Below are 12,973 nucleotides of genomic sequence, written 5' to 3'. Positions count from 1 at the left end.
GAAGAGGCAAATTCATACAAACTACAGTAGAAGTTACCAGGAGCTTGGGGAAGGGGAGAATGAGAAGTTATTTTTTAATAGGTACAGAGTTTCTATTTGAGATGATGAAAAGTTCTAGAAATGGATAGTAATAATGGTTGCACAACACTATGAATGCACTTAATGGATTGAATTGAATTGTACAGTATTGTACATAATTGAATTGTACACTTAAAATGGTTAAAATAGTAACTATATATTTTACCAAAATTTAAAAAAAATTAAAAGCCTATTTTAAAAATTTTTATTTTTTTGATCATAGTTTAGTTACAAATCATTAATAGATTTTAATATTTCACTTTCATAGAGGCCCAGAACAACATTTCTAAATTTCTACAATGCTGCCTGAAATGCTGTTTCTGGTGTTTGGAAAAAGTGGTAAAGTTTTTTAACAGAAATGCCTATGTTATGGTAAGTAGATTATTCTTTATTTACTAAATTTCTTCTTTGCAAACCCAAACCCCATGTGTACATTTCCATCTCTAACACTTTTTACATCATACAGTTGAATTTATCACCATGTTGATATAAGGATTTGTGAATCCTATGCATGATTCAGAGCTATTCTATCCTAGTTGAGATAATATCTTAACTGTAGTTCATTATTACTGTTAATATCTTTTTAAAGAGGGAAAATATTATTTACCTTAGAAATTTTTAAATATGTTAGATTGAAAAGATTTTGTGTGTCTTTGACATAGTTTTTAGTGCAAGGAGAGGTTCTATATTTCACTCTGAGAAAAAAAAATCTAATTCTGGGATTTACATATTTCTAGGGAATGGTCTATTTCTTTTCATAAATCTTATGTTGAAATGTGTGGGAATCGACAAGGCCTACCTGAATGTGTTACTTATTTTCTATGGGGAATTTGGAGATTTTTTAAAAATAGGGATTCCAAAAACATAATTCTTCTAAAATTTAGTAACTACAACCTTATGATACTTGCTTGTCTTCCCCATGACCAGAGTCTGTAGGGTGATTCAAATAGGCATGAAGTTTTAAATAGTCACTAATTTACCTCCAGTGAGAATACTATATTGAAACTTTTAATCAGTAAATCAATGTTTTGAAAGGTGTTGGGTTCCCTAGAATAATTTTTAATGTGAATGCTGCAACATTTATCCCATTCACATCAGACCCTAGCCAAAACACTTCAAAGACAGAAGCCATATCCTGGGATTTGAGAAAAAGACCTATCTCTGTGTGAATTCCCATGAAGTTTATAGGCATATAGAATCTGGAGCACACCAGCGTCCCTGACAGCTGTGCAGAGTTGAGGTTAAACAGTTTCCAGGTCTCCCACATACCCAAATGCTGGAAAGAGGAATGACAGTAGCTATCTGGGTGATAAGAGAATTAATTAATTTTCCTGTCATTGGATTGTCTGTTGGTCTTGTTAGGGTATGTTACTGACTCCAGAATAATAACGTCTGTTTTCCTCAGATTGCAATATATGGCAAAAACTTCTGCAGGTCAGCAAGAGATGCTTTCAATCTGCTGATGAGAAATGTTTTAAAGTAAGTAATCAGGTTGAATTTGCAAAAGACAATTTGGTGAAATTTGAGCATCACAGACTTCACATGTTGTGATTTAAATTGATGGTGGTCTTATTAGACATGAATATTATCTTTCAATTGGATAGATTTAAATCTTCTCTCTCACACTATTTCTTTTTGTATCTTAGAATGTTGCTTCCATCATCCATCTACATCTTCACACTAACTGGCATTTTATTGATTTTTGTTATCCCTTCTGCTCAAGAAATTCTCCACACAAACATCATGTTTCTGACCACTTCCCCCTCCCCAAATTGAGAGAGTCTGAGTGAGCAAAAGCAGGGGAAAGAATGAAATCTCCTTGAAATTCAGGGTGTCTTAGGCTTTGAAACAGAAGCTGACATAACTAATAGTGCCTGATAGCCCCACAATGCCATCTTCTGTTTACTTCATCGAAAATAAATCAGAACTTCATTCCTGGGGTCTACCTTCATTTCTTGCATTTAACAAAGGCCAAATAAAATTTGCAGTGAAGACACATCAAAGTGAGCTCATAAATTATTTACTCTCATAAATTTCAAGTGACAAATGTAATTTAAACACAAAATTATACTTTTTTTCTGATTCTCAGAGTTGCAGTTATGGATAAAGTTACAGACTTTGTACTAATCCTGGGGAAAATTCTAGTTGCTGGATGTATAGGTAAGTAATAATAAACATAAGTTTAGAAGGTACTTGGAAAAGCTATATTCCTTTGCAAATACATAATATACATATTCTGCCTTTCCAATGTAGGTGTGCTGGCCTTCTTACTCTTCACACACAGATTGCCAACGATGATAGAAGGACCAACATCTTTAAATTACTACTGGGTACCTTTGCTGGTAAGAGTTGGTGTTTTAGTCAGTTCAGGCTTCTATAACAAAAATATCATAGACTGGGTGGCTTAAACAAGAATTTATTCCTCACATTTCTGAAGGCTGAGAAGTCCAAGATGAAGGTGCCCACAGATTCAGTTCCTGGTGAGAGCTGTCTTTCTGGTTTGCAAAGGGACCCCTTCTCACTGTATCTTAACATGGTGGAGAGAGGTATCATCATCTCTCCTGTCTCCTCTTTTAAGGGCATTAATCCCATTCATGAGGGCTGCACCCTCATGACCTAATTACCTCCCCCAAACCTCACCTCCAGATATCGTCACATTGGGGGTTAGGTTTCAACATATGCATTTTGAGAGGATACAATTCATTCATAACAACTGGGTAGGTAATATTGACTCTGATTTATCAGAGATGGCAAAATAAAAGTAATAAGAAAAATAATAATAGCTAACATTATTGGTCCTACTTTGTGCCAAGCCTTATTCTGCCTTAGATTGGATTCCTTAGAAACAACCTCTGAGACAGGATTGTATGCGGAAGGTTATTTGGAAGTGTTCTCCTGAGATACCCTTATAACAAGGAAGTGAGGAGGGCAGGCATGGGCAAAGGAAAAAGCTGCAGTTACAGTAGAGACCTCAGACATATTGACAGGAAGTTCTGAAGGAAGAATTAGGCCTCTGTATGCTGCATCAGGCAGCCGTTGGCCAGGGGTTGCCCCCTGGATGCTGGTGTAACCTTGGATGAGGCAGTTCCCTGCAACAAGGGCAATTCCTAGTGAGTGAAGCCACTCAGTTGTCAGCAGCCTACATTCCTAACAATTGGATGATAGATGTAGCAGCTGGAGAGGACCTGGTAGGAGCCCTGCAGTATCTATAGCAATTAATTAACTCACTCAATCCATATGTCATAAATACTATTATTATTCACATTTTCCCCTTTTCCACCAGTAATTTTTTATAGGAGGCAGGGGACACAGTGAGGTTAAGTAACTTGTTGAGTGAGTGCCTGACATGTGATTCAACCCTAGGCAGTGTGTGCTCTTAACTCCCGTGCTTTCCTGCCTCAGTCTACAGGATCCTAAATCTGGGATATTTTTGGTAGGCATTGGGGATAGTGGTAAGAAAATTGGCAGACAATATATACATTTAGATCCCAGTACAAATTACCCAAAAGTGTTAACATTGTACTTTTTTGGTCTCTATATTGAAATCTTTTCTAATATAGGGTACTTCAGCGTTTCTCATCATGACTTTCATTTAAAGCTGCATTATTGTTCTTCTGGACAAGTTAATGACATCTTCATTTTGTTCTTTACTCATTTACAGACAGTCATTATTGGATCTTACCTAGTTGCACATGGGTTCTTCAGCGTCTATGCAATGTGTATTGATACAATTTTCATCTGCTTCTGTAAGTTTTCAGTATATGTGTTTTCCCCCTTTGGAGAGTAACTGAAAGATAAGAAGGTTAAGACCCAGACCCATGTCCTTAGCTGGCTTGTGAATTTGCTATGGCCTGGCTGCAACTATCAAATAGTGTTGATTTGGAAAGAGACTCTGTTTAGTAGATGCTCTTTAAACCTTAACAGCCAAGAGAATGGAGTTTGCAAAGCACCGCAGAGTCAGCTACTGAAATGAACCTCGGGCTCCACGGCATGGTGTTAGCATGAAACTGTTTTTGCACATCTTAGTATTTTCAAATTTTAATAATAAAGCACAACGGAATCTAATCATTAACAGCACTGAGGACATGGCTTTGAGATTGGACTTCAGGACCTTTTTGAGGAGAGGCTTTATAATTCTGATAAAGCCAAGCTAGCAATAGTTTCCAAGACACATAGGGCCAATTCACACTAGATTCATGGAGGAGAATGTCTAGGAAACAGCTTGATCGATTCTGACGCTTAGAGTTAAAATACTTTTAAAAGAGCTTTGATCACTGACGTATTTGCTGTACCTCTGTGCGGCATGTGTAACTCATAATGGATAGGTTTTCTATTAGCATCTCATCTTAAAAGCCTTGGAGAACCTAGTGCCCTAGGAGCTTAACCTGGCTCTTACCTTCAGCCTAGGGAAAGCAGGCTCAGCAGATGAAAGAACAAATTGTTAGCCCACCCTCTGAGTGATTATTTCTCTGGCACATTGCTCTTAAGAGAAGCAGAGAAAACATTCTGTGACAGGGCATTACTGAGTGATCCACTTGTGTAAAATTAACAGTTTATTTTTTGGCATAACTCACAGCACCAACTTTACAGTGGGGTCAGGAGAGGAGATAATACTTACAGGGAGACATATTCAAAGGAAAAAACTCCTAGAAAGTGGTTTGACTTTTTTTTTTTTCTTAACATTTAAAAATTATTTTCAATAACTGGACAATTCAGAAATCAGGAGAACTGTGCATACTAGTTAGTTCTCTCTCTGGCTATAAATGGAACAGAAATGTTTAATCATCTTCTAATGCCACTGTTGGTGGTTTATTAGGTAGGAGAAGCCATCTACAAAATGCCACATGAACAAAATTCGGCTCAGGTTGGAGATGGAGAAAGGAACACAGAAATATGGTAGTGCCTGAGACAGAGGTCTCAAATGTTCAAAGATCTCTTTTTTTCATCTCAGATGCTAATCATAGAAGTAGTGGGAGATCCCTTTAGGATCTTCCCCATTCTTATATAACTGAAAATGTTTCTCAAAATGTATCTCAGGAAATGCATAGAAACTACTAGCTTCCAGTCTCTGGAAGCTTTGGAAAAAGTCTTATGGATTTTAAATTTGACAGTGGATTTTAAATTTGAGCAGTAAGAAATGTTTTCTACCCTTTTATATTAATAATTACCAACTTCTTGAAAACCAGGTGTAATTTCAGCTTTATTCAATACATTGTGTGTTGAACATGAATAGTTTCCTTCTGGAGACTCTGGTCTTTGAGAATAAAGAACAAGGGATACGAAATTATATTTCTCCTCCCTTCCCAACTTTTACTATGGGCAACATCTTACTTTGGAAAACATTCTTAAATGGTGCCATAAGCCAAATTCTGATCGTGTGGAACTGTACCTTTATACATACACATCTTTTTATACCTATTCTCTTGGCTGCCAGACAACTGGTGTTTTTAAAAATGCAAACCATTTGCAAACACTGCATTTATAGAAACATGGCATATTTTTAATATTACAAGGCAATGAGAATTCTGGTCCCAGTATGAGAAAAAAGTAGTGTTGTAGATGATTATTAGTGTGATCCATACCATGCTTCCTAATAATGCTTCAAAAGTAATAACAATGTAGATATACTGTATATGATATAGAAATATGGTTAAGGAAAAAAGAAAAAAATGTTCAGTGTCCATCATATTCCCTCCTTAGCTTTTCATTTTATCTGAGGAAGGTCATTGTGAGGTCTAATGTAAAAATCTAAATCAATAATCCAACCATTCCCAAAAAAGGATGAAAAATAATTTAGATTTATTCCATAAATCTATGATTATCCTATATGGTTTTATATAATATTTCTTATCCTTTGTCATAATAAAGACTATGAATAACAAAATCTTTTTTAATACACTAGTGGAAACAGAGTTAAGCCGTACTTGTATACTTATTGATAGATATTATCTGCTACGAATTCTATCTTTAGGAAGCTTAATTCCGTGCCAACTTCTTGCTCCTCAGCATCATTCTGGTGCTTTCCCTGAATCACCTGATAGGTGTGTGCTCAGTGAACATTCCATCATTTTATTATTAGCCTAGGCAAAGCAGGAAGGTAAATTCATGTGTTACATGAAGTCAGAAAACCCTGCCAGTAGTTTTCTAATACAATCTGAGGAAATTTAAGACAGGATAACTTATAGTTAAGTAGGACAAGAACCGAACTAGGTGTCAAGAGGCTGGGTCCTCACCTCATTCTGATTGCCCCAGAGCTTTTGACTTCAGGAGAATCATTTCACATACCTGGGTCTCCGTTTCTTCATCTGTAATGTTATGGGTGTGGACTACCATTAAAAGTGACTTTGAAATTCAATTATTGTTCTACATTTACCACAGACTTTTTATTCGGCTTCATCTCAGATGTGGCATTTTTACCTTTCTGAAATGAACAGTCACAGATTTAGAGATAATAGTTTTGAAAGGATATGAAAGATCTTATTAACCTTTAAACTATCAAAATAAACCTCTTCGGGCATTGGTGGGATTTAGGAAGTTTCAGTGCTTCCTGGCAGAGGTTGAAGTTTCTTACTTTGTCCAGCATCAGCAACTTAACGGTACAGATTGTCTTATATTTGACTTTCTAACGCTAATTTCTCTGATTTTTCCCTGTTTGACTCTCCAATTTATAAAAATACACTTAATTCTGCTGTCGCTTGCTGTTTTGCCTGCTTTGGCTGCTGCATATACAGGTGAAGATCTGGAAAGAAATGATGGATCCAGAGAAAAACCCTACTTCATAGCCCCTACCCTGCACGGAACTCTGAACAAGATGCTACTAGTTCCCCAGAAGCAGAAAGAGTAGAAAAGCTCCAAACAGTGACATTCATTTTTAAATAGAACTTTTGTAAATTAGATCATTTGTAACTTGAAAATGATGCTTTTGAGTAATGTGAAATTTCTGTGCTTATTCCTAAAAAGCCAGAACCTGGTACCACCTGAGGTGACAGGCATTTGGTGACAGTAGCCACTGTGAACTAGGATACTTTATAGACTGTGGTCCCAGCTGAAAAAGCAAGGTGTAAATGTCAAACATATATTTAAAGCCTATAGCCAAAAGTGTTTTAAATGAGACTTTTATAACTCGGAGTGCTGTTTCCCATTGCAGCACTTTGATCGCCTTTCTTTTTATAAATGTGTATTTGTAAAGGATATTCAGGCAATTTTCGAAAGCACTATAAACGTATAGTCAATTAGCCATAAAAAAGATTGACATAGTTCACCAGCATATGGTACTAAATTTGTAAATATGGTGCTATGGTTATGTAGCTGCTCTGGCTAGTGGACAGCTTTCTCAACTGTGATTAAACTCGTATAAATGTTTCCCTAGGAAGTATATTTCAGTGTGTGATTCAAGACCGTAACAGGGATGTTAATGTTATACAAGTTCCATAGAGAACACTGCTAGGTAAAAATTACTGGGGAACCTCATAACCCCATAGCCCACTTTGTTTTAGTGAAATTATAATCATAGTAAAGTTGAATCTGAGTTTTGGGATGTCATTTCCAATACTATGAACCTCTAGCCACCGTTAACATACTCTGAACAAAACTGAAATGGCTACATAACTCATGCCTTTTGTCTCTAACCCAGATGGAGACAAATTCCTATTTTCCTACTCCCACCATACAGAAAGTTGGAATGGATCGGTTTCAGACGAGTGATTCTATCTTTCACAAGCATACCTGTTTTTCTAGATTAAAGAGATTGTTTGACTTCATTCTACAAAAGGTTTAGTTTTAGCTCAACTTAAGTGAGGAAAGAAAGAGAAAAGATGAGCAAGACACTTCAGATTTTTCCGTAAGGAAATACACTACTAACACTCCATTGGTACCTTGTTTGGTACCTTTACAGGGGTGCACTGTGCGATAGGAAATCTCTCTCTTGAGAGTTTAGCAGGAAAGTTATTTTTATACTCCATCCTTGCTGGCCAGAACAACAAGCTGGTTGCTGGCAGCCATGCCTTAGTCTTTTGCATGGTGGAACAAAGCATGAATCGACACTCAAGTACTTTGCCTGTCCATCCCTTGTGTGCACATGTGTATGATTTGGCTAACAGTGTAAAAATTACCCCAAAAGGAACATTGAATTGTAGTATCCTTTGGGCATTTACACTAAGCTTATGTATTGACACAAAGAAATGTGTTGATCTAAGATTGTGGTCTAAATGTGATCTAAATATGATCCATGTATTTAAGAAGAGAGTCAGAAATGTATCATCGTGTCACAAATTAATATAAAAACTAACTTCTGTAATCCTGAATTATGGGAACCTGGATTTAGACTGACTCTGTGACAGCTTAATAGCAAGAAACCAATGAATAAGGAAGATTTTCAAAATAGTGGTCTTTATAATAATGGCCACCATCTTGTTCTTGGCTTATTTTCTTGAGATTGTTATAGTCAAAAGTGTCACTTGGCTTCACCTTGTGGCAAAGGGCCTTCTTCACTCATTCTCCTTGAAGCATAATTCAGAGAAGAGTGATAATCTATCTTTCTGGATGGTTATTATTATTATCCAACAATACAGAGCTCACAACCAAGATCTAGTAAATAGTAAAACCTCTTTTTTTTTTTTTTGAGAAAGTGAGAGAGTGTGTGTTTGCAAGTGCACATGTGCACACGTGAGCAGCAGGAAAGGGGGGAGAGGGAGAGAATATTAAACAGGTTCCACGCCCAGTGCAGAGTCCAATGCAGGGCTGGATCTCACGACCCTGAGATTATAACATGAGCTGAGATCAAGAGTGGGAGGCTTAGCCATCTGAGCCACCCAGGTGCCCCAGTCACCTCTCTCTTAAGTGTTAAAAAGTGTTGGGGAATACATCCCCTTCAGGAGTAGTTGAATGATGATACATGATGATGAAACAACACAGTTCTAATTTTTTTTTTTTGTAGGCATCAGAATCACTCTGAGAACTTCTAATAGATGCCTATGCCCCTTCCCTAAGAGATTCTGATATGTTGTGTTTGGGTGTGGGGCAGCTTGTGAATTATAAAGTTCTCTAGTTGATTCTGATACACATAAAAGTTGGAAAATCACTTGAATAAAATATAAATCAACATGCAAGAAACTGGTTGCCTATATTCTTATATTCTTGGCTGTCCCAGAAGTTAGAAAATTAAGACAAAGATTAATTTCAGACTTCTAATAATCATAACTTCTTCTGTATTTTAGATTCTTAGACTAGATGGGGCCCATGTATTACATTATATCTGCTGATGAGACCAAAAAATTCACTAGAGTAAAAGTGTTCACTGATATATGGAGGCACATTCTATAGTTGGCTATATTTTAAGGATATAACCCATGGATAGAAAATCATAGGAAAAGAAATGCTATTTGGTTCAATATTTTTAAATACCACTTAGAGGAAGAATCTCTAAGTATATAAGTTTGAACTATATTATGGACTTAGTTCTAGTCAGAAAAAGTTTTCCCCACTAGTTTGTTCTTTGTGTAGAAGAGAGTAAAAATGAGCATTGTTTTTGAGGGAAAAAAATTAGAAGCTATTATCTTACTAAGCAATTAACTGCAAAACAATATTTTTCAAAACTTGCAGTTTAAGGCTTTTTGAAATACATTAAAATTTTACAAATATTTTTTAAAACTATGCTACCTAAATTGTTGATGGCAAAACAAAAGCAATTTTGAACAAATACAATAATTTATAAAGTGAATTGAGTACATACTACTTTTCAGGAATTTGGAGGTGAATTTGGAAATTCTGGATGAGGTTTTTTGTGTTTTTTTTGTTTCGTTTTTTGTTTTTTGGGTTTTTTTGGTAAGTTTCCTATCCAAAAGAAGGTAAAGTTATTTTTTCAGTCATGCACCTGAGAGGCATGCACTATTAGCAGAATATGACCTGGTACACAGAATGGGGTAATATTTTACTAACATAATAACAAGGGCTGCTTGTTTTCTCATAGGTATGTTTACAATAATGATGCCAAACTATGCTATTTAAAAAAATAAAAAGTTTTGAACTGCTGTAAAGCAAGTGTGCAGCAGATGGCGACGTTACTTCTCTTACAGTTTTGCTTTGATATTTACTCTGTGCCATTCTTCCTCCTAGTGGAAGATATAGAAAGAAACGATGGTTCTGCTGAAAGGCCCTATTACATGAGTCAGTCTCTGCTGAAGATTCTGAACGAGCCAAGTATGCAAACTAAGAAGCATTAGAAGTGCAAACTGTGGTCATCCTGCAGCGGTGTTACCTAATCTTCATCTGCTGTGTCTGCACAACACTAGTTTCATAAGTGCTTTGTGTTTGGAACACTGTATTCACCACCCTGTTGGCTTTTATTTGCATGTTTAATACCAAAGCTTATACTGTAATATGTGAAGCCATCAGAAGTTGCAAGGGAATTGTTAATAACATGGTACATTTTTATACTAAGATCTTTTGTTTTGTAATTCATTTTTAAATATAGTGGCTTGGATGTTTTGAAAACACTAGTGAATATGTTCATATTCTTTTAAATATTACATTGAAAAATGAAACGCTATTTAAATCGATAGCTCCTAATATATTTTTTAAATTACAACTAAAAGACTTCTGCAGGGAAAATTGGTCAACAAAGTGAAATAGAAAATTTTAAAGTTTTCCCTGCTCCTGTTTGACAGTAAATTGGTAAAAGGACTGCCTGCTCCAGATTTTGCTCTCTTTGAGTATAGAATGTTTCCTATTAAACAAATTGCCAATCATCCAGCCTTTACTACTTAGTCCTCTCTGACAAAGTGCCTTACTGGCTGTTTAATATTACCCAGATTTTGTGGGCAAATTTATAAACATTGTTTAAAAAAAAAAAAAACCTGCAATGTTTAGTGATTGAAACAAGTCTTCTTGAATTTGTTTTCCTCTTAGGTCACTGGTTGGAAACCACTTGTCATTTCAGTATGTTTGATATCCTCACTATATAGAGTAGTTTTGCAGCATAAACAATTTCCCTTGCGCCTAGTGGACATTCATGAATGTGTACTACACGCAAGAAAAAAAAAAGTGAAAGGATGCTTGTTTTGTTTTTGTTTTTGTTTTTGTTTTTTTACTAAAAGTGAGAAGTTTAAAAATCTAATCTTTTTTATGGTAGATCATTTCTCAGTGTTTTACAGAGTTTGGAAAGGAACACTTTGAGAAATTACAAAGGGAAATTTTACCCCTGGAAAGGGTGCTCACAGGTGTCATGTACTGAATCGCTCTGTTTTAAATGATTATTATCATCAAGAAGTGTTTTATGTGTGTTATTTCCTTTTTTAACTTTTGATATGAAATAATCAGTTTGTTTATAATAACTTTTATTGTGCTAATATAAACAGGAACATAATTTCTAATTCAATTTTAAGTAATTTTACTAGTATTACTAACTTTAAAGAAAATGAATTCAGTTTGTTACTCAGTGTTAAAGTATTCATCCCAAAGGAATGTCAGTCAGATATGATAATTTGTGAAAGCTTTGAGAATCAACAGTAAGTTATCAGCTTATCTATGATCACATTTATTTAAATGTGACTTTAGATATTCTTTTATGCCAAAAACAAACTCACATGAGCACATGACAGTCTGAGCTCTATAATCAGTGTGCTTCTGCTGTGCAGAAATATTAGGAACATATTGTCTAAATATCTTTGATAACTAAAATGTTTAATATTTAATGAAATCTGTTGTTACTCATCATTTTAAATGTTTTTTTCTTCTAATAAAGATTTAGATAAAAAAACCTGTCTTTTTATTTCTTTAAGCTAGAAAAGGAGAAAAGCTTTAGTTTTTAAAACCTACCATAGGCTGACAGAATCTTCTATCAACTAAGGTTTAATATCTAGATTTATCTTTTAAAAAATTTCCATTTTTCTCTAGCTGTGCATTGTCAAATAACTGAAACTGATAATTTATATAAAGTGAATAAGTCAAAACTAAATGGATAAGAAATGGATTTTTAAAACCCAAACAGTGGCCTAAATTAGTTGGTCTTTGTTTTAATTTACCAAAGGTTTGCTCAGTCCCTCATTTGGTTTTACCAACATTGGAAGAAGCAAATCTCATCATTTTAAAGGCAGGGATGAATTTAGAGAACCTTTAAAAATGAACACTAACAATAGTTTTCTAAGAAAAGATTAAGTGTACATATCACTGGCTTATCTTAAGCTAAAAGTTTTCTTACATCCAGCTCTTCCTTAACAAATGTGTAAGAACCTATTTTTTAATTGAATTATGTTAAGTCTACAAAATTTTTCTTTAAAATTTAATGGGTTTCTTTCAATGAAAACATAAAACAATATTCTTGCAGTTTTCAGTGTTCTTTTAAAATGTTCCAAATCTAATTAGATGCTAATACAATTAATGATTCTTATTTAAAATAAAAATATAGTTCGGCTTCCAGAAGAAATCTAAATTCTGCTTTAAATCTTACTAACTCCTACTTTTAGGTGACAAAGCACTAATCCTATTTCTAAAGTGTTTGAAATTGGACTATGATTAGATTTTTCTGTGTTGCCTACAAAGTTTAAAAAGTTTGTGAATCCATACACTAAAATTACACTATTAAAGGTTCTGCGGAATCACCAGGCATAATGCAGTTATTATTTAAACTAATACTGGAAAACGGGCTCTGTTTAACAACTCCGTATTTTTCTTTTACTGTATAGCTGAACACTCATTCCAATGTATGTTCTTTCACTTTTACAAGTGGTGCCTCAGGAAATTGCTCTTTAACCAGGCACAATAATTATCTCCAGTATTATCTGGTTCTGGACTGGGGAACATGCTTTATAAATCAGTCTTTGTTGGCATAAGGGGACAAAATTGAACTAAAATTATTGCAGACCATGGTATATGAAATGGTGTCTTGACATTTTTTCCA

General features: G+C 35.0%; 1 protein-coding gene across 2 annotated transcripts in view; it reads left to right on the top strand.

Annotated features, from left to right (window-relative positions):
* The window catches only part of SLC44A5 (solute carrier family 44 member 5), a 342,614-nt gene extending 330,792 nt beyond the window's left edge, over positions 1-11,822 (top strand). For both annotated transcript variants that reach the window (XM_081818649.1, XM_081818650.1), the window contains 6 exons: positions 347-450; positions 1,484-1,557; positions 2,168-2,238; positions 2,332-2,420; positions 3,740-3,824; positions 10,192-11,822. In XM_081818649.1, the coding sequence (XP_081674775.1) occupies positions 347-450; positions 1,484-1,557; positions 2,168-2,238; positions 2,332-2,420; positions 3,740-3,824; positions 10,192-10,298 (530 nt within the window). In that variant the 3' untranslated portion in view covers positions 10,299-11,822. The remainder of the gene's footprint in view (positions 1-346; positions 451-1,483; positions 1,558-2,167; positions 2,239-2,331; positions 2,421-3,739; positions 3,825-10,191) is intronic.
* The last annotated feature ends 1,151 nt before the right edge of the window (positions 11,823-12,973 follow it).

Source organism: Leptonychotes weddellii, chromosome 4 (genome assembly GCF_054177405.1).
Source record: "Leptonychotes weddellii isolate Sample4059 chromosome 4, ASM5417740v2, whole genome shotgun sequence".
NCBI classification, from domain to species: Eukaryota; Metazoa; Chordata; class Mammalia; order Carnivora; family Phocidae; genus Leptonychotes; species Leptonychotes weddellii.
Note: the sequence above shows the minus strand (reverse complement) of the source record. Positions and strands in the feature narration are given on the sequence as shown.